Consider the following 22,427-nt stretch of genomic DNA (forward strand, 5'->3'; position numbering starts at 1 on the left):
CCAGATGCAACTACTTTTTCTTATCAGGGTGGGCTGTAATTGGCTAGTATCATTACTGCAACACAACACAAGCAAATGTTAAAATCAATGTGGTTCAGCAGGGTCAAGCAGGACACAGTATGTTGATTTTAGAATGGAAGTCAATGATGCATCGCAAAGAAAACCTATGTAAAGACATCCTCCATGATTTAGTGTTCGATGGTGGTTGAATCCCTCAAAACTGCTCAAGTAGGTTGAAACCCAGCGATTGTTGTGGCCACAGTAAACAGCAAACATCGTTTTCATGCTCACCCAACCGTTTGCCGATCACGTGCGCCTCGTGCGAGGGCATCATCGCCCCCGGGGGAGAATTTACTCCCATCAGGACGGCAAGGACAACATGGATGGATGTTATCCTTGGATGAACCGTTCATCCATAGGACGAACATGATCACTCGGAATGGCTTTGAATTTATTGGCATTTATCTTGGTCTCTGAGGGGTTCAATGAGCCTCGACCGTGGCAGGAAAAACACACTCCACGCTGTGAAGGAGCTGCCAAAACAGTTCACAGTGCGGGAAACAACTACTTGTCACCTTGTTGAGCACATGAGGGTGACTGATGACCACGTGAACTCCTCTCATCGCTTGCAAATGTGCATGTGAGGGGTAATAAAGAGTTTATACAGTAAAAGCACAGCCAGCATATTACTGCAGGAAACTGCCTGTGTGTTTACCTCCATGATCTGATGACTATAACGTCACCTTCATCCACATCCGTGCTCACAGTCACGTGTGTTTCCTGTCATACCTTATTTTTGACGTATGTATGTTGCCTACACATGCTTTTCTGTTGTGATTTCTGTGTGTCACTTGAATTTAGGGCATGATGGTAGCTTATAGTCCTCATCAAACGCTCCTATTTTGCATCTATCTGAACACAGGATTAAAAAAAAAAGGGTAAGCTTTAACTACAGGCACCGATTCATTAGAACTCTGACGTGCGCTTTTGTGTTTACGCTGTAATTCTGTGTGTATTTATAGGTCTGCGTAATGTGGAATTAAAAAGGGATGTATTATTGAATGTATATTTCCTCATGCTCCTTTTTTTTCATCAGCACATAATCCCCCCCCCCCCAAATCTCTTTTCTTTTAATTCCAGTGGAGATGCAGATGAGGATGCTGGCGAGCTGGACTTTAGTGCCCTGCTCAAGAAAAGGTAAGACCCACATCATCTTAAATGTGGTTCTCTCTCTGGTTTTAATCGTGCTAGCTCATACTCAGGGCGAGGAAACAACAGGAGGTCAAAGAGGAAGTGGATGTATGGGAAATCTTGAAGGCGGCCAAGCCCTGCGACTATGAGAAGATTGCCTTTGAGTATGGCATCACAGACCTGAGGGGCATGCTGAAGAGGCTGAAGATGATGAAGAAGGGGGAGCCCGAGAAGTGTGACGGTGAGGAGATGGGAGAAAGGGTTACGAGGCACTTGGAGTGAGGTGGCAGGCAGGAAAACGAGAGCTCGGCAATGCAGCAGGCTGTAAATGCCAGCAGCATTTAAAGGCCTCGGGGGGGGATGTTATATTGCTGGGACAACAGGTGGAATGTCTGTTAGCATATGCTTACTGCTGGTTGACACTTATGGATTATGTGGCTATTAAAGCAGCGGTTGAATTATACTAACAGGAGACTTTCTTGTCAGCTTTCCTGAGGAAGTTGGATTCGGCTTACTCAGTGGACAAAGGCAAGAAGATCCAGCTCTCAGTGGAAGTGGCTGACGCCGACGTTCAAGTCAAGTGGCTCAAAAATGGACAGGAAATCAAACCATCGGCCAAGTGAGCAAATTACCAGTATTTAGATGGTGTGTCTGGTGTGAGTGTGACACTGTGAGAAAGTATACTAATATGCTCAATCTGCTGATTGGTGGCAATTTAATGAGGTGGGACGGACGACTGGGTGGAGCTGAGATGGGTATCGCGAGTTGTAACCTCCATAACTGAGGCTGAGGCTCCCATTAATCAAGATAAATTAAACCTCCTCGCAAACCGACTTCTACTGATGCTGATCGCACCACACACTGAACAAAAACTTCTCTTTGTAATGTCAATTTAAACCAGAATTAGCGGAGGGTTTGGCCACTAGGGGGCATCGCAACAGGCTGTTAACACAACATTGACAACCTTAGTTGCCAATGTACACATCCAGATGACACAAAGCAATATAGCAATGATTTGACTCTTGGCGTTGGGCACCCAAAGACCAATATATAGCTCTGACTTGCTGAGAAAGACTCTTCTTCATTAACCATTTGACTCTAAATGGGACCACCAATTTACAAAATGGTCATCATGCTGTATAGAAGCGATCGAGACCATAACTAAATGAGAAGTACGCTCATTTCCCCATAAGACTCCATCCCATTGGACCTTATTGTTGCAGCCAATGGAGCTGCCCCCTACTGGCTATCAGACAGAATGCAGGTTTAAGGTACTGACTAATGACTAATTGTATAATGGCAGTGGTCCTAATAAGGTTGTTAGGAAGGTAATTTTACCAAGCGACTGTCCAACACAACTAGCATTATGGGCAGCTTGTAAATGGTGTAAATAGTCTAAGCAGCATAATTAGTGGTTCCTAATTACCTAGACTTGATACAGTAGCTATTACACATGGACTGAAAACTCACTGAGAGGAGCCACAACAATGGTCTGCTAATTCAAAAATCTCGATGCACAAACTCCGACTTTGGTATACGACTAACAGTCGATATAAATGTTAGTTTTGAGCCTCTTTAGCCTGCCGAGCTCCCTTCAGTCTGAGTCGTGCTCCTCTTTGCTCTTTTCCCCTCCTCCTTCAAAGGCTCCGTTTGGTGTTTTATTGAAGAGGCTACAGCTGTTGCGAGTGCTACTTTTTCAATGGCTCCACCATCTGCCATTTTGAGTAGCTTCACGCTGATCACTGAAAGTAAGGCAGTCCTCTTCCTGTTTTGATTAAGACAGTTACGATGGGAGAGGAGACTTTGTTTGCCCTGAACGGAGACTCTCGGGAGGTTCTTCCAAGCTGTGGACCCTGACCATCGAGATCTAACACATCAAATGTTTTAGTTTGCAGAGTTAGAGGCATCGGGTTTAGGAATCTCCGGTCCTGAAAGAAGGAAAAAGACAATCCAAGTCCAAAACTGCCTACATGTCGGATGATAAAATATAAATATGGTACACAGACTTATGTTGTTTATAATTTATCTAGGACGCAAAGATCTTTACGCACCCTGGTTCTGGTATTAAATTTAAAAGACGTGTTACTGGATGTTTGATGTATAGCGGTGCACTGTAATCCCATGTGGGCCGGGCCAAATGTTTGGCATGACATCAAAATGAAACTAACTAACTGACTGAAACACACACACACACACACTCCCAGTGAATGAACACAGTTGAGCTCGATGTAGACATTTCTTAGAGTATTGTGGATTATTACTTTAAAGGGGAACGCCACTGATTTTACACATCAAAGTCTGCTTGAGGAGCGCAACTGCGTATGTGAAAAAAAAAGTTGTAAAAAGCCTTTTGTGGCTCCAGAGGGAGCTGTGTGAGGTTTTTGATAAATTGCCGCCAGTGATGTCACTTGAGTCAGGGTCGGCTGGGGCTGAAAGCTAGAGGTTTTGAAAAATGAAAGAAATCCGGGGGAGCGGAGTTACAGCGAAGTGAGCTCAGCAGACCTCTGATTGAGTCCAACCTTGTAATAGGAGTGCAACAGGTGAAAAGTTCTGTCTTGCATGCAAACATTGTGCTCAACAGAAACTAACGTCATTGTTTTACAGAAACTACATTTGAATTTAATGTTATTTTGATCCTGTTTCACTCCCACACAAACAACTCTTAGTCCTACAAACTATTTGTTCAGCATTCAGCAGCGTTGTAGTCAAGGCCAACTGATCCAGGACCAAGTTATGACCGAGATCAGAGACAAGACCAAGACTTTGAGGGGTTGAGACCAAGTCAAGACCAAGACCAAAATAGACTAAATTTCACGAAAACTCTTTGGGTGAAGCGAGGTTGCTACGTTGATTCACCTCATCAAGCATCACCCTGAGGTATTTACGAACTGCCGAGTTCTTTGCGGACGCTGTTTTGCAGATGAACTCTGGTTTAGTAAAAACACATTTTATTCCAGAAGATTTGGCTGATGTCGCCTCCCAGGACAGTTAAAGAATAAATCACGAAATGCACAAGTCATATCCTCACAGTTGTGGTCTTGAACTTAAACCCAGGGTCCTCTTTTCCGAGACAGTCGATTCCAAGATGAGATCAAGGCCTTTGAAACGTCGACCAGTCTCAAGACCAAGACTGATCTTACTACAACACTGGCATTCAGATTACTATTAATGGCAGTTGCCACCCTGAGCTGTTGGATAACGTGAACACTTGTAGCTTGTAACCATGGGAATATTCCCCTACGATACCTTCCACCGGGTGTGGCGACACTGCAGCATGACTGTAGTCCTTTGACGTTCGCCATCATGTTTGTACAGAATGTGTGGGAGCATATACTCTGAAGGTCTGTGCAAGAATGTGTGGATTCTTCGTCTTGGTCTATAACTGTGAGTCACTCTGTTGTCTTCAGGCCCTCTGCATCTGACTGTGGCTGGATTTGCTGAAAGCATTTATTCATGATTCTCTCTCTCTGTCTCTCTCTCTCTGTCTCTCTTGCTTTCTTTCTTTGTCTCTCTCCCCTCGTTTGTTCTTCATCCTCCTCGTATGATCTTCCCCCCATCATCCCCGCGTGCCCAGGTATGTGTTTGAGAGCGTGGGTAACAAGCGGACACTCACTATCAACAAGTGCAACCTGTCTGATGACGCAGCATACGAGTGCGTGGTCGGGGAGGAGAAGTGCTTCACGGAGGTTTTTGTCAAAGGTATATGAGTCACTGTCTTTGGAGGAATCCTTCTTTCAGGAGCGAGAGAGCTTCTTTTTTTTTCTGCACGGTTTAGCAGATGCTGTCATCTGAGCGTCGAGAGGCTTGACAGCTCTGTTCCCTCCTTGTGTCTTGTGTTTGTCATCTGTTTATTTCGCTGCTTTCATGCCACACACGAGCACGCCGCTCTCTGTTGTCTGCTCACTCATTTTTAATGGGTACGTGGCAAGTGAAATTTTCATGTTTTGTTTATTGTCATGTATCATTGTTGCCGCGCTGTATGTATTCATGTGCTTGTCTTGTTCACCAGAGTTTGACTGATATGTGTGTTTTTGACTGAAATGTCCAGGAAATTCAGATTTTATAGCAAAATCCTGCAGAAAACTAGAAGTAGACAGTGTTCCCTGTGCTGTAAGGATATATTTGGTTTACATTATATGATAATATATATCTCAGTCCAACTCTGGTGCTTATGTTTCAATGAACTCCTCTGTGTCCTTTTTTGTGCATGAGGATGAGATGTTTTAATAGATGTAATTGGGTCTACTGCTTCTATATTAATCCCATGCTTTACTCTGCGTGTGCTCACTGCTGCCCATCATGCTTCCACGATTTCAGAGGCTATAGAAAGGGTAAGCTCTTCACCACAGGCACGGCCCCCATGCAGCTACTTTAATGTTTGTGTCCATCGAAATATCATTCATGTATCATTCTCTGCCAACATCAGTACCTTTTGTGGTTGATTCATCTCGAGCATGGAGACTTTTGCAGATGATAACTAATCAAAACTGTTCTGCACTGTACGGCGGTTTAGTGGAGTAAGATCACAGAAACTTGTTGATGAGAGTTTGTTTGTTCGGGTGCAGAACACACTTAATATTAGCTGCACTGTAAGACAGCAAGCATCTGTTTTAAATGCCATCAACCGGTATCAGTTGTTATATAACACGTTCTCATTCTGGGGACAAGTTAGCGATGATAAATATGCAACATCTAGTTACAGAAACAAAATAAAGATGGTTTTTAAGTTTAGTATGTACGTCAACATGACTACGTTACTTGAAATGAGGCAACGTTGACTCATAGTTTCACGCAGGACATGAACGGCGGTCCACTGAATGAAGACCGCGTGTTTGTTTGACCCATCTATTCCCCCAACGCACCGTCCCCCAAAGACAAACCTTGCCGCTCTTTATGTTAACATCCCGCCATTATCTTAACTATTTACGACCATCTAATGGGCTGATAGTATACGATACGTGCCTGTGTGTGTTTGTGCAGAAGTTCAGCTCGACAGAAACTCAAACATCTTCTGTAACTTTACCTCAGTCTTTGTCCTCTCACCTTTATGCAGTACTTTAAGGCGGAATGAATAACGCCGCAGGATAAGAACAAAGTCCAAACACATTTAAAACATGCAACTGCATCGCAGTTCACACCGTCCTAAATTTCACAACTGTTTTCACTCACAATCACACTGTAGACACCTTCAGAGCTGTTGTACTGTAACCTGCAAACAGGATTATATAAACACCACACATATGTAATTACTGCTGAAATTAGCACAGCTCATTTTCAAATTAGGCATTCAGCTCAGCTCAGATTTATCCTCAACACTATCTGTACTGACCGCCACCTGCACACCAAACTTCTGCTTTTTGTTCCGTCCTCTGTACCAGAAATCTCACTAAAGACATCAGGCTCATTTCACCAAACTTTTGTCAAGCCCGCAGTCAAAGTGTACACATTTCTGCGGCGCTGCGACTCTGGTTCAGAGACTTTGTGGGAGAATTGAGACGTCCGGAGGGGGGACCGGATGCTGACGGTGACAAATAGTTGAGGCTAGCGGAGCATCAAGCATCACGACATGTGGTTACACAATGTGACTCCCACCACCTCGGGAGACTTGAAGTAGCTCCCACCTCTACGAGACGGGGGCGTGTTTGGTGGCGTTGATAAGGACTTCAGCAGTATATTGTGCTGTTTCCAAATCTAAAAAAAAACACGCAGTGTATTAGTCTTTTCTAGTTATTGTGAGCACTTAAATACATGCCACCCACCACCGATCCACAGAGGAGGACAGAGTACAAAAATACCTGCTGTGTTGACTCGCACAGGAGTGATATCCAAAGACACGGTTAAATAAAAAGCGGTAGCTGCTAAATCTGGATAATACGGTGAAAATAAATTAAATTAAGGTAGTTTTATAATAAAATATCCAAATTAATGTTCTGATTATTTAAGCTCTGATTGATTTTGATGTGAAAAAGTCCAAATCAAACCTCTGCATGTGCCACATTTGTTGTTTTGCCATGTGCTGCACAGAAAAAAAACCCTTACTGGCCTACAGCTCTGTTTATCCAGCATCTATCTTCTTTCATCCTCCACCTCTGTTCCCGATCAGCATTATACTCTGGTGATTTGGATGCAGCGTACAGTACAGCGAGTGATTCATGTAGCACAATAGTTAATGACTCAGTATCACTCTGCAGAGCCTCCGATCACCATCACCAAGCTGCTGGATGACGTTCACACCGTGGTGGGCGAGAGGGTGGACTTTGAGGTGGAAGTGTCCGAGGAAGGGGCCCACGTCAAATGGTGAGCCAGCCGGTGCCGATCGGATCAGTCCGGTATTCGGATATGCATCATTTATCATGAAAACATCGTCCCATGAGACAAAGACAGAAAGTGTGACAGGGAATGAACTAAGGCAGCAGATTACTCATCGTTTTCATCATTCATACAGTAAATGTCAAATATTAAAACTCTATAATGACATTGTCTGATGTTTACTCCCACCCAGCAGTTTATTGCAGTGATGTTGACGTATTCTTCTCATCGAGGAGCAGCTGAGCAAGTCAGCAAGGACGTCGGATCTAGTTTCTAGTTGTTCAAAACTTTTACATATGAAAAAAAAAAATAGATTAAAGGAATCAGAAACAAAAGCCAGTATGCAAATAAGACAAGGCAGTTAATTTGCTTAAGTTTTGCAATGTGGCAAATATTTCTTTTCTGAGAGAGACTTTCTGAATTTTGGAATATACTTTAGTTTACATGCTGAAAAAGCTGTTTTCACTGAGCAGCACAAATCTTAACACAAATCAAATCATGTCAATATGATTGGAAACATATTGGGGTTTTTTTTTTTCACATGGAAAATTAATTACTTTTGAATTTCTCTCAACTTTGTATTGGTAATATTCTCAGAACTAGTTCTACAGCGCTGTAAAAACCCAAAAGTACACATCAGAAACATTTTTAAAAATGTGCCAAAGCCTCATGATCCCTGAAGGCTACAGCCATGTAGAACATTGCAGACATGTCAGTCAGCTCTTCCTCCTTTCTTTGTGTGTTTAATGTCATTGAAGCATGTGTGTGTGTGTGTGTGTGTGTCTTCTCAGGATGAAAGATGGAGTTGAGATAAACAGGGAGACGGCAGGTTCAAAGTACAGGTTTAAGAAGGACGGGAAGAGGCACATTTTGATCATCAATGAAGCTACTAAAGAGGATATTGGAATGTATTACGCCTTCACCAACGGCGGAGAGTCGAAGGCAGAGCTGGAGGTTGAAGGTATGCTCCGTTAAAGTCAAAACCTGACAAGTGAGAACTTTGAAAGCTGCATGCTCGTGGTGTTTTTGGTCATTAGAGCTAAAACCATGGTGGCCAAAAAAAAACGTGTTTTAACGTTGAAAATCTGCAAATGCAACAACAAATGAACAGCAAACCAAACTTACTTTTTAGAAAACACACACCCACCAAAGAGAGATGAGAACACGGGTGATCAGCTGGCGTTCCAAGTTCACTAACGAGTATTTCAGACACGCCTGTTCAATCAGGAACTTTACAGGAAACTTACACATCAGCACATGTTGATGTTTTCACATTCTGACAAGCATGAAAAGCAACAAATTAGTCATTACTCGTGTCATAATTAATATTACTTCATTAATCCCTTGTATCAGTAGTTCATCACGCCGCTCGTCATGCTGATTTTCTTTTTACACCACCAAAACCGATGCTCCCGCCTTACCCTATCAGAGATCGGGATGTCTCAGTCGCGGTGGTTACTCGTGAGCCAGACGAGTCCCGTAAATTGATTAGAGTGTGAGAAAATGTCTGTCCGTCGTCCTTGGTGGACACTCACGGCCTTAGATACAGTGCACCAGGTGATCACATGGCACTGCAACACAGACAAGATGATGGAGGAACACGTCATTATTGGTGTGTTATGGCTGACCTCCACAGGAGTCACAAAAACATAACTTAGTCTGAAATGACGAGGCCTTTCTTTGACCACCAGTATGAGGCAGTTATCTTTTTAAATTCATATTAAGAAGTCCAATTTGTCTGATTTAGAGTGCTCCATTTACAGAATATGGCAGAAATGTAATATATTCCTTTCCTTTTTGTGAAAATTAAACAATCAATAAATCAACAAATTAAGTTTTTATTTATTTATTAACTGCGTAGCACTCAGCTTTTCTTCTAGCTCCTCTAGCTTTGCTGAGTTTACGCTGACGTTCTAACCCACAGTTACAGAATAGGTTGGATTTTCTGTCGTGAACAAACACTTGCTGTACGACATGCGCTGATCTACGTCGGTGTCTTTGCTTCAGAGAAGGAGCTGGAGGTTCTGCAGAGCATAGCCGACCTGACTGTGAAGTCTGCCGAACAGGCCGTGTTCAAGTGTGAAGTGTCTGATGAAAAAGTGACAGGGAAATGGTTCAAGGACGGCGTCGAAGTCCAGCCCAGCGATCGCATCAAAATGACGCACGTCGGAAGGTATAACATCACACACACACACACATATAGCTTACAGAGTAAGCACTGTCTGCCACATGGCTTGGCAAACTATTACCAAAGGTTTTTTCTTAGTTGTTTGACCCATTTTTCGGGCTAGGCTGCAATCTGTAAAGCTCTAACCTCTAAACACACACTCGCAGACACCCTCGCACATCATACACACCCCGAGGGGTCTGGGGTTTCTCTCAGTAATCCCTCCATCAGAGCCACCTATGGTAAGAGATACGCCAAGGCAGCAGCGGTCACACAAGGTGAAAGCCATTTAGTATGTTTCTCACTCTGCGATATTGCCTCATGGAGTATGTTGCTAGGGCAACTGTCTTTTGCATAATTGCGGGGTCACAACGAGTGTTGTCTCCTTGGTAACATTTAGTAACATGTCCCCAGGACCCACAAGCTTACGATTGATGACGTGAAGCCTTCGGACGCTGGGGATTATACCTTTGTCCCTGACGGCTACGCACTAACTCTATCTGCAAAGCTGAACTTCCTGGGTGAGGAGACCAAACATATGAAGCGTTTGATGGTTTTTGTGAATATTAGATAACCGTGTGAACATTTGAATGACTGAGTTATGTTTTTAAACCCTCAGAAATCAAGATCGACTATGTTCCCAGACAAGGTAAGTCTTTTCTTTTCTTTCATCATACTCATTTGTACTTGAAAATGATCAAATTTAACGTGCAGACTAAAAGCGCAGAACGTCATCTTCCAGATGCTTCAAAGCAAAAATAACCACGTTGGTGTCTTCCTCCATCACGTTATGCTTCTCACCTGAGTGACCTCTCTCTTCCCATCTTCTCCTCTAACGCTCTTGCTGAAAGATCCTCCCAAAATACACCTGGACTGCAGCGGCACCGGCAACAAGAACATGATCACGGTGGTGGCTGGAAACAAACTTCGCCTTGACGTGGAGATCACAGGAGAGCCGGCTCCCACAGTGTGCTGGATGAAAGAAGACCAAGTGAGGGAGAATAGAGAAGGATTCTCAATGTTCACCTCGTACACACTCCAAACACACGTCACACACTTTCTACCTTTGTGCGTCAGTCAGAGTATCCAGCCGTTAGTCACCGAACGGCACAAAAAGGGAATGTGAAATATGAACCGGAGTGGGAAGGTTGAATCACCTGTCACTGCGGCAGCTGCTCCATCATCGTGCGACACCGTTCTCCTAAACACTCTCCTCCTTTGTTCTGCCCTGTGTGGTAGGTGGTGGCTGCCACCGAGGGAAGGGTCCGGGTGGAGTCGAGGAAGACCCTGAACAGCCTTGTAATCGAGGGGGCGGAGAAATCGGACGAGGGCCTCTACTCCATCACCGTCACCAACCCTGCCGGGGAGGACAAGGCTGACGTCTTCATCAGGGTCGTGGGTCAGTTTTCATATGTCATGTTTCTACTTTTCCTTCCTGACTTTAAGAAGCATGTTCTCAAAGTCAAAATTAGTAAAATATACTACTAAATATGTATTTTTGTATATATAGGACATGTGTAATATATATTTTTCATTGTTTTTCATTTATTTTCATCTCAATTAACAAAAAAACAAAAACTTTCAAGCTTGACCTGCTTTTCTTTTCCTCATTTTTATCTGCATTAATGCACCACAATATGGAAGCTCTAAGCGGGCCACGCATTCATAGATTTTATTTCCTCAGTTTTCTCGTGATAACGAGTTAATTTGATTTGTTGTTTTTTTTAAATTAATAATAACAAATATTGCTATCCGAGATAGTGGGATCATTTTCTCAAGATGTTGAGGATAATGAAACTTTGCTTTCTTTAGATAACAACAGAATGAATATGGGATCTGGAGAAAATGAACGGAGAGTCTTGTATCATTGCAGGAAACATTATTTAGTGTAGCAGCGTCAGAGGAGCAGGAGTGAATCAATCAGAGCTCACCGTGGCACGCGTGATGGAAACTGCACTTTAGCACTTGTGTTAGTTTTGTCTCGAGAAAACAAAGTTTCGTTATCTCAAAATCTAACTGATTATTTATAACAATATTTGTTATTTCGAGATAATGACTCAAGAAAAAAAAAAGTCACTCATCACAAGAAAACGGAGGAAATAAAAAGTATGAATGTGTGGCCGCTTTGGGCTTCCATACCACAACAACCTGTGCTGTATCGTGGTGCATCAATGCAGGTAAAAGTGAGACTGAAGTTTATAAAGGTAGGACAGGATGTTCTTAATGGATTTCAAGCAAGTTTCAAGACTCTGCTGCAAGTTAAAACTATAACTCACTATGCTGTCAGTGGTGAGGTATGTTCGCTGTGATGAAGCTCAGAGCCAAAACAATCAAAACCCACGGTGAAATGAAGAGTAACCGATGGCTGGAACATTGTAGCTGACATCTTAAATACAATGTTACGAAAGACAAATAAAAAATCAAAGCATAGCTACGAATATAAGCTCTAAATACTATTTGAATACTTACTGTACTCGTGCCTTCTCTCATTTCTCTCTGCTTCATCTTTCCTCTCTTTCCATTTCCAACTGTAACCTGCCCCTCCAGATGTGCCCAACTCTCCTGAGAATGTCAAGTGTACATCAGTTGGCGAGGAGTCTGCCTGGGTCACATGGGACCCTCCTGCATACGATGGCGGCGTTCCTGTTAAAGGTACCCTTGAAACACACATCATCATGACAACATCTGATGTCTCCGTCCCCGGAGAACACGGCCGAATAAAACACTCTGTTTATCACGTGCAATGTTTTTCTCACTTCCTCCAGGTTACTTGATGGAGAGGAAGAAGGTTGGCTCATCAAGGTGGACCAAGCTCAACTTCGATGTTTACGAGTCCACCACGTACGAGGCTAAGAAGATGATTGAAGGCGTACTTTATGAGATGAGAGTGTTTGCAGTCAACGGCATTGGAATCTCTCAGCCCAGCTCAAACTCAAAGCCCTTCATGCCCATTGGTGCGTTGCCATTATATCATTAGCAGAATGGTTAATTAACAGAGGCTTTTCACACAATGCTCATTTTGAGGCAGCTTAACCTACCTCCCATCCCATTTACACTGGGTATTAACGTATTAATTAGCTTCTGTCTCTCTCAGCCCCCACCAGCGAGCCCACTCGTCTCACCGTGGATGATGTGACAGACACTACCTGTGCACTCAAGTGGCGTCCCCCGGAGAAAATCGGAGCAGGCGGCATCGACGGTTACATCATCGAGTACTGCAAAGAAGGAAGTAAGTAAAAATATTTAGCAAATCCATTTGCCGACGTGTTTTCTGATCTGTGCCTTGGTTGCTCCGACTCTCTCCTCAGGTGACCAGTGGGTCCAGGCCAATGAGGAGCCAGTGGGAAAGAACCAGTACAGGGTGAAGGGTCTCCCAGTTGGAGAGAAGATGCTGTTCAGGGTGTCGGCCGTCAACATCGCCGGGCGCAGCCCTCCCGCTACTCTCACCCAGGCCGTCACTGTCAGAGAGATCATGGGTCAGAGACACGTTTTTTCATACAGACATATATTAAACAGATCATGCTGCTGCTGTCGGGAAACCAAGCGTTGGCACCAATACTTGTGTGCACGATGGTCATTGGTCAATCTTACCACTGGGTCTTTGCTGCTACGCACACACAGACATATAATGTTTCATATATATGTGTATTTACATTTTCTCCCCCACACAGAGCACCCAAAGATCCGCCTGCCTCGCCACCTGAGAACCAAACACATCTCGCTCGTGGGCGAGAAGGTGAACTTGGTCATCCCCTTCCAGGTAAGTCCAAGTCTGGCTGAGCTCTGGCTTTTTTCGCTTCAGTTGAAGGTGTATGCACATGTCCTTAAAGATTACTAGGTTACCTCCAAATTGACCTTGTACTAAGTGTCTATTTCAGAGTGTGAAGCCTTTCGAAAAGTAGTCGAAGTCTTAAGTTTGGTTTATTTGAAGAGTGGAGAAAAAAAGGCAGCAGAGCTTGGATAGAAGCCTAAAAAGCCACTTCACGATCCACATAAAATGGGTCATTGCAGGGGGTTTCGAGTGAACCCTGAAGTGTTTTATTCGAAGCAACTGGACCAAAAAGACAAGAAAGAATCAAGAAAGATCCCATCTGAACAGTGGTTAGCCTGTTTTAACCTATGATTGCCAAAGTAACGTATCCAAATAGTTCCTATGGCTGCAATGTGATAAGACATTTTTTCCTTCTTCTGAAATGCAAATCAGATCTGTAAACTTTCCTAGTAAGAGAGAGAGCGAGAGTAAGAGCTGAAAGAGCTCGGGGAGCATTATAGCATTTGACAGCAACTTGCAAATTATGGCATCGGTCAAAAGAAGCTAACCACAAGTAGCAAAGAGGAAGGCATTGTTATAAATAAAAATAGACAAGAAAAAAGTGAGCCATGGCTCGGCTTGCTTTTGAAGGAGCAGATGAAAAGCCTGTTCTGAGACAGAGGACGTGGCTACATGATGTTCTCCTGGGAAAAAAGAGCACCCACATCTCTGTCATCTTATCCAAGAGCCGGACAGAGTCTGTACCAGCGGCTGTTTTCACACTGATAGAATATGTGGTGCAACTAAAGCGGAGACGTGTTCAACCAGAATAGGATGCCCTAAAATATTTCACGGCCCAAATATGAAGCAAATCTTGCGTCGCAGATGACTAAAAGAGGCACACAGGTTCAGAGAAGTGCAGGTTTTTGCATCTCATTGCAAGTTATTCTGCTATTTCCCCTTTTTTCTTTTCGGTACTTTATCTTGATTCCTTCTCATGCATGACTGCAGGGTAAGCCTCGCCCCGTCGTGACCTGGTTCAAAGATGGCGTGCCCCTGGATGACAAAACGGTGGGAACTCGCACCAGCGACCGGGACACCATCCTCTTCATCCGCTCCGCAGAGAGAACCCACTCCGGGAAGTACACGCTGTCCGTTCAGATCGAGAACATGTCGGACAGCGCTGACATAGACATCCAGATCGTAGGTCAGTCCCGTCATGGCTCCATGTTCTCTCATTAAGATTAGAACATCGTGCACGGTCCATACCTCAACGAGTACGCTGCTAATAACCTGTTTGGATGGAGGATGATGACTTGAGCCCAAATCTGTGACATGTCAAGAGTTTTTTTTTTTTGCACAAATTTGATGATAATTCCTAATTTCATACTCTCAGGGATCTGTGACTCAAAGTAGGGAATCATCAAAGTGCTGATAATCCTGGCCCCTGCGTTGCCACCGTGGTCGCCAGCTCATTCCTCATCTTACGGCTCGTCTCCGCGGGTCAGGGTGCTGTAGGTGGATTATTTGTCGGGGCTCTGCTGGGATTATTATGCGCGTAGAGCGGGATTAGGTTTGGATTTTGAGGGGGCTGCTCTGTCACTTGGAGGTTGGAGCTAATGAGAGGCTACAGCTCCTCTGATCAGACCTCCCCTATACTCTCTCAGCTGATGTGTCACCAGGAGACAGTACAGGAAGGATTAACGGGTGGAAAACAGCAGCGCTGCTCACTGTTTGTACTGTACTCCACAGAGGAGAGCACGCAGGGCGAGATTAATGACAAATGCATTACTGTGTTGTACAGTATTTCTGTAGTGTGCTGTGTGTAGCGCGGGCCACACGGAAAGATCGATGAAAAACACACTGCATTCTTCTGCTCTGCAATCCAGGCAAGCAAAGCATACTATTTCTCAGTTTGTCAGTTCTATGCCAGCACAGTTTTTCCTGTAATGTATGCAGCTATCACCGCCTTCCCTTGAACCTTTGTCTTTTACTCTACTAATCTGTCAATCTTGCCAAATCTCCACCGCTGCAAGTGTTGATTTCTTTTTTCTCCGTGGGACCTTCCCCGCTCCAGATCTGTTTATCAATCTACCTCTCTCAAAGCTTTCCTACCCATGCGGGGAAGAGAGTTAGTTATCACTCTTTTCCCCCTTTCCTCTCCAAGCTCTATGCATCCCTGCTCATAATTGTCTAACGAGCCTGTCTATCTCTGACAGAAAAGCCCGGCCCTCCCATCGCAGTGCATGTTACAGAAGTCTGGGGTTTCAACGCCGCGCTGGAGTGGAAGCCGCCCAAAGATGACGGCAACTGTGAGATTATCGGCTACACCATACTGAAGGCTGACATGAAAACTAAGGTACGAAGAAACGTGGCAGCCATATTAGAGTGATGGCTGTGAACAGCAGATTGTGCCAGTCAATGAATTTCAGGTCAAGACCTGCTTGTAAAGTTTATGTGGTCTTGTCAACGCAACTAACTAATATATCAAGTAGAAGCTAACAACTAGCTGGCAACCTACACGCTGAAAATGGCACGTTACCAACTCTGATCTGTTTGCTGACAATACAAACGGCTGCTACCTTTTCTTTTGCAGGATTTCACCATTTTAATGCTCGGGGTCGCCTCTCCACATGCAAATGTTTCACCTGCAATGCAATTTTGCAAAGAGGGCCTCCCTGAGATGATCGTGATTGAGCCAGACCTTTCTTCAGTGCTGTGTGGAGATAGTCCTGGCTATGCAAGGCTGCCTCATTCTTAACTCTGTGTAGAATTCACATTGTTGCTGTAGGTTGGTTCCAGTTTAGATTTATGTAAGCAGCCTAATCTTTGGCTCTGCACCGCACAACTTGTTTCTCCATTTTGCATTTGCAAGAGAACAATCATAAGTTACTGATGCACAAGGTCACACAGATGTTTTTGCATTTCACTGTCGCTGTAGTTTCTCCTTCATGCTTGAAACGGCATGGGCGAGATGAGGGGTATTCATTTACAGGATGGACCTTTAAAGCCGTTGAGCTAAAGTATTGGTTTTGCACCTGATTGTTACAAATATGCAGGGAAGACAAGATTGGCACGTCGGACCACATTGCTCTTCTCCAGCATCCATATAAGCGTTCATGATGGCTCCAAGCATGGCAGCTGGGAGATTTGTCACGTAACCGCAAAGCCTCGCTATACCGTCATGGTCATTATGGTGTATGAATCGACAGGAAGTTGGACTAGAAGAACATGGATGCTGGGGAGAGGAGATTCTTCAGCTTATAGAGATCTCAACCTCGGCTATAAGCCTCTTTGAACCTCTGCTTCTCTTCTTCCTCTCTTTCTATCCTCCCTCTTTTTCTGTCTCTCTCGGCATCAGGAGTGGTTCACGGTCTATGAGCACAACCGCAGGCCCAGCTGCACTGTGTCTGACCTGGTCATGGGGAACGAGTATTCCTTCCGAGTGTTCAGCGAAAACATCTGCGGCCTCAGCGACGAGCCCGGCGTCAGCAAGAACACGGCCGTCATTACCAAAACAGGTAATGAAATCCCTGCAGAGCGACGATAGTATTGCTTTTGATGCCAAGGAACAAATCGGACGCACGCTGAGGCTGGAAGACATAAAGTGAGCTTTGTGTATGTAATACAGAAAAGTGGAAGGCAGTGGGAATTCTCGACATTATACATGCAAATACGACTAAAACTGTAATGTGATTTTTAAACATAGGATACAGTAACAACTACTTGTGCTTAATCGTTGGCTGTGATTAATTACTTGAACATAATTTACAGGAAAATTAATTCACACTGATTATGCTAAACAGAAATATTCTTTGACAGAGTGTTAAATAACGTTTAATACTGGCCGTGCATTATGAAAGCAACCAGGCTGGGAAATTAACACCTGCCACCAGCCAAATGCTGCCACTGTTGTTGTTGTGTTGTTGCATTTACTTACTCTACTAGAAAATCTGGCAGCAAACCAGCCAATCTCCTTTGTGTTCCAAGCAGCAGGTCTGGCCCGTAAAACTGTGAGGATTGTGTCGATCATAGTACCCACCTGACATCACGGTGAAACAAAAAGTCGGTCTCTAGTCTCGATAATTCAAACGGTATAATCTCCAAACTGAAACAATTTCCCGCTTTGACAGGTTTTGGTGTGAATATTACAGGTGGAACAATCCCAGAGTGGCTGAAAGAGATAACAGTTGGTTACTACGTTTCATCTTTCACACAATCCTCAAACAGATTCGATTTTTAAAAAACGACACAAACGAGCTGAGATATAACACGCATCATTTTCAGGAGACAAAAAGACGAATCATTGATTGTTTTCTTAAAAAATACTACTCACAGATTTCCATCACTCTCAGTGGATACCCAAATTTAGCAGATAAATATACTGCAAGTTAAAATAAATACATATTTACTACCAAATGTGATATTTGATCTTAGCCCATCATTGGGTAAAATGGTTGGGGATCAAATTCTGTATTATTACAACCTCACATGCCTCTAAAGATAAAAATGTTGGTCATGCATTCATGTGTTTTCTCGTGATAATCAGTTAATTTCATTTGTTATCCTGAGATAACTGGATCATTTATCACAAGATACTGACTCAAACCTCAAAGTGTGATAATAAATTGAGACATGTAACTCTACTCCACTTGTCCAGATTTGACCTATAAACCTCCACCCTACAAAGAGATGGATGTCAGCAGTTCCCCCAAGTTCACAGCGCGGCTGGTGGACAGAAGTGTTGTTGCAGGTTACGCTGCTGCCATCAGCTGTGCTGTCCGCGGCTTCCCCAAGGTATTTTTATATATATATATATATATATATATATGTTGACCACACCTTAAAACACTCCGCTTACCATCAGACACAAAACCTCACAATGTCCAAATCTGCATCTCAGCATCTTTTCTGCAACAAACTCGAGCTCCAAATCTTTCAAGACTTTAACTCACCTTCTAGCTAATGGTCTCCAAGCTGAAGTGTTATCTGCAAGCCCAGCTTTTTATACCCAGCTCCAGAAGATCCACTCCACCAATCCTCCACATCGTCACCAAAGATCATCCAGGCTGTCGACTTTGCCAGCCATCCACATGGGACATGGGAAACCACCAGGGAACCAAATCCATGGCTGTTTAGCTAATATAATCTCAGAAGGCACACTTGGGTAGAAGGCACACTCAGATTACCATTTACTCCCTGTTAGTTCCCAAATACAAAAGAGCTGAGATCAATACCCCTGTATCCTCCAACAACTTGCATCTGATCCTAGTACCATTGCTTTCTATCCCGCTCATCAACTTCCAGGTCGGTTTAATGCACAAAATAGTTCTCTAATGATCAAGCTGCTGATTTCTCGCAGTATCGCCACTATAGCACTATACTCCTTTGTCATTATTGTGCAACCACCATGAGAGAAATAACGATCAAATGTCAATTCTCGTTCCAACAACCATCAATATTCTTAACTAAGGCCCGAGAAATTGAGCGCAATAATTCCTGCGCCCTCTTACGTGGTTGTCAATTCATTCTTTGTGTTAAACACACATATCTGCAGCTGACTGTAAATGCTGGCTCCCTTTCTTGGATGTCAAGCTGCTGCATGAACGCTCTATCCTCAAGACACTTTCCTCATCTACATACCAGAATCAATGATGCTGCTGGATTCTTTGATCCCCTGCAGCACTGAGTTTACCTCTACATCCAACAGATTCTCCATCTCGCCATACCTGAGTGACATTTTCTAAGAGTACCTTGTTTTTTTTTTTTGCTAAATAAGACCTTCAACCAGATCAGCGATCTACTTCCAGGTTTTGTTTCAAACTAAATTCACACATACGTCTCTCGGCATATCGCGTGCAATCTAAAATCCCCAAGGTGCCTCCCCGTCCGACTCTCTTGGGAGACTGAGTCCAGTTGCATGGTCCAGAATCTCTCCACATTATTCTCACTCTCACTCCGTCCTTATCAAACAACCACCGGCCAAGATCACGGTCTGCCAGCCACCCCGAGCTCCGACGTTCAAGACCTGTGCAGTGGTCAGTTGTCCTGCTGAGCACAGAAGAAAACCTAGAGCCTTCCTTACACCGGGGCCGCCATCCACCAGTCACTACATTTATTCACGTCTCAGTTAATGGTGTGGTCCGTACTCATGAATCATTGGTTAAGCCTTTGATTGGAGATAATTCCTGCCATAGTGATTAGTACAGAAACCTGCGGTATGTCGGTAGCGTCCTACTGCATCTTGCAAATAAGCAAACTACACATTACATTGCTCCTGATAGATTTGCTGCAAGGGTACGCCTCAGATTTCATACATTTTAAGTGTCAAACAGTCAGAGAGGATTTTGATGTGTTTGCAGGAGGAGTATATTTTTATGTTTGAAGCTAGAACAAGAGGTGGAGCAGACTTTGAACACCCCTTTTTTTTTTTTATCCCTCTGAATCGGCAAAGATTTGTCAAACCGAAATGTTGACCTAATTTCACCTCTTCCTTCTTCCTTCCCTCCCCTCTTTGCTCTGCTTCCCTCCCAACACCCCTCGCTGTGTTTATACGCTCCCTCCTCCTCTCCATCCCGCCAAATTCGCCTCCTCCTCCTCCTCCGTCTCCTTCAACACACTGTTCCTTAGCCAAGGATCATTTGGATGAAGAACAACATGATCATCGGTGAAAACCCCAAGTATCTGATACAGAACAAACAGGGCGTGTTGACTCTGAATATCCGCAAGCCAAGCCTGTTTGACGGAGGCAGATACTCCTGCAAGGCCATCAACGATCTCGGGGAAGACGAGGTGGAGTGCAAGCTGGAGGTTCGAGGTAACGCCGCCTGAACTTCGCGTCCCATAATCCCGCACTTTCAAAGTAGTGAGCGTGAGCATGGCCTGACTCTCTCTCTCTCTCTGAGAGTCTTCAATAAAGCTCAGCATGACAAATCTCCATCTTGACTGATCTATTGTTGCGAAACGCCAGTAACCGCTCGCTCTAAAAATAAATCACCCTATTTGTGTTTGTCAGTTAAAGTTTCTGACTCGGAGTGCTGTAGTTTGCTTTTTAAACGGGATGATCTCCCGGCCTCTCGTATGCTGATTTTCTCTTTTTCTCCGCAGCTGTACAAGAGAAAGGAGAGGAGGCGAAGAAATGAGCGACAGCACGAAACAGCAGAGGACACAGTTGAACAGGAATAGTAATGGATTATGTATAACGGGATGGTCATGAATAAATATGATTAGAATAGATCACTGGTGAGGCTCTAAAGCCAATCCCAATACCCCCCTCCCCTCCCTTCCTTCTTTCTCCTAGACGCTTGCTTTTCACCGCCGCTATGACGAATGCCACATCAGTAATGTACCATAAATTCTTACAGCAAGCTGCCACCTTGTCACATCTTGACTGAGAGAAGCCACAGTGTAGTAGCCCCCACCCACCCACCCACCCCTGCTGTGACCACACACAGATGGATCCTTCTTATCTGTGGAGTGGACCTGTCACTGAACACACTTATAAAACAGCCTTTCATCCATTACGCCTCCCTGTGTTGTGTGTTTTTCTTTCTGTGTGTGCAGGACGTTTTTATAGGTTGGGAATGAATTTATGATTGTAATGCAGCTGTAAGCGCCGGAAAAAAAAAAACCTCTGCAGTGTGACAGACCCCGGTGCACACACCTCTGCTTTCTCGCGGTGTGTGTACGATGCGTGAGCACGGGGGCCCCCGTCGGGGCCCGTGACGGTTGAATGGAGGGATCACTATGCAGCCAGGCATGGCCGACATTATGGAGCCACCAGGAGAGAGAAAAGGTGTTCTCACACATCGATGTAGACCTGCTGCATCCTTCAGGCACACACACACACACACACACACACACTCCCACATGTTATCTTACTACATTCCTCATGGCATGACCTATAGTGCAAGGCCCCTTTACAGATACATGACTTACACTCATACACATGCAAACACAAACACACACTCCGAATCAGGGTCTCATTAGCATCACACACTAGAGACTAATTAATGCACCCATCAACACTGCCCTAATTAGCTCTCCCACGTCATTACTGAGCAAACGAATTACCGCTAATTTACACACCCGCAAAACAAACACAGCACCGTCTCTGCTGGGAGAGTGCGCCGCAGCTCGCCTCGCCTCGCCTCGCACACCAAATTAAAGCCTCACCGATGTGCTGCAACCCAGACCCGGCGTCCCAAGTGACCCCGCCTTCCCTCACACACACACACACACACACCAACCCATAACTCCACCATCTGACAGAAAGCAGACGTTCATATCGAACACATCACATGGCTTGTTTGTGGAGTTGCCTGCTGCAGAATAAATACACCACCCTCCTCTGGAGATGTGGGGGTACTTTAATCTCCAGGTCTTGTCCTAGCACTTGACTGCATCAGGTCTCCTGGTCTCCTGTCTCTCCAGCAGAGGGTGTAAGAGCATAGTGACAAAGACCAGCGACTGACCATCATTAGTGACAGGTTATTAAGAACTAATGCTGAAGCTCCAAACCTGCCAACCTAATCCTGACTCCTGGCACCCGGCTCGAAACGTTCAGCACTTCTGAGCACAATAGATTTCCTCCGTCCTTTACATTGCAGCGCGTTGTTAAAGATGAGCTGAAATAGGGTGAGGGCATAAATGCCCAGATAAAGCAGGGAAAATCCTCCAGATACCTGAAAGTAGGCCACGATTGGTTGCACAGTAGACCTGCAGTGCAGCACAAAGCTTAAATTTTGAACCCTGTCGAGCAGTAAATTACTCTGCAAGTGTGTGTGTGTGTGTGTGGATTATGTGTGCTGTTGATATAATCTTATTGTCAGTTAACCCGAGACACAGTGTGGTGTGTTACTCCGCTGATTGACACATGAAAGCAGCGCCGGGCGTGCTACTTCTGCATGGAAGTTTTGGGGAAAAACAGATTCTTGAGAAAGACGGCGCGTAACCTCGACACTCCGCCCGAGCTCTCACCCTCTCTGCTCCCTCTCTCAAAAAAAGTGA

The 22,427-nt window shown here is 44.4% G+C and overlaps 1 protein-coding gene across 1 annotated transcript in view; it reads left to right on the forward strand.

The window, feature by feature from the left end:
• mybpc2a (myosin binding protein Ca) overlaps positions 1–20,956 on the forward strand; it is a 48,161-nt gene extending 27,205 nt beyond the window's left edge. Inside the window, exons 6-27 of the mRNA XM_027285919.1 lie at positions 1,141–1,197; positions 1,263–1,432; positions 1,678–1,810; positions 4,766–4,890; positions 7,383–7,488; positions 8,292–8,461; positions 9,508–9,673; positions 10,082–10,188; positions 10,287–10,316; positions 10,519–10,658; positions 10,907–11,066; positions 12,215–12,319; positions 12,433–12,621; positions 12,762–12,896; positions 12,976–13,143; positions 13,339–13,427; positions 14,430–14,625; positions 15,638–15,777; positions 16,780–16,939; positions 18,079–18,215; positions 20,049–20,235; positions 20,526–20,956. Of these exons, the coding sequence (XP_027141720.1) occupies positions 1,141–1,197; positions 1,263–1,432; positions 1,678–1,810; positions 4,766–4,890; positions 7,383–7,488; positions 8,292–8,461; positions 9,508–9,673; positions 10,082–10,188; positions 10,287–10,316; positions 10,519–10,658; positions 10,907–11,066; positions 12,215–12,319; positions 12,433–12,621; positions 12,762–12,896; positions 12,976–13,143; positions 13,339–13,427; positions 14,430–14,625; positions 15,638–15,777; positions 16,780–16,939; positions 18,079–18,215; positions 20,049–20,235; positions 20,526–20,560 (2,905 nt within the window). The 3' untranslated portion in view covers positions 20,561–20,956. The remainder of the gene's footprint in view (positions 1–1,140; positions 1,198–1,262; positions 1,433–1,677; positions 1,811–4,765; positions 4,891–7,382; positions 7,489–8,291; positions 8,462–9,507; positions 9,674–10,081; positions 10,189–10,286; positions 10,317–10,518; positions 10,659–10,906; positions 11,067–12,214; positions 12,320–12,432; positions 12,622–12,761; positions 12,897–12,975; positions 13,144–13,338; positions 13,428–14,429; positions 14,626–15,637; positions 15,778–16,779; positions 16,940–18,078; positions 18,216–20,048; positions 20,236–20,525) is intronic.
• Positions 20,957–22,427: the final 1,471 nt, after the last annotated feature.

The sequence above is a fragment of the Larimichthys crocea genome, chromosome XII (assembly GCF_000972845.2).
Source record: "Larimichthys crocea isolate SSNF chromosome XII, L_crocea_2.0, whole genome shotgun sequence".
Classification (NCBI taxonomy): Eukaryota; Metazoa; Chordata; class Actinopteri; family Sciaenidae; genus Larimichthys; species Larimichthys crocea.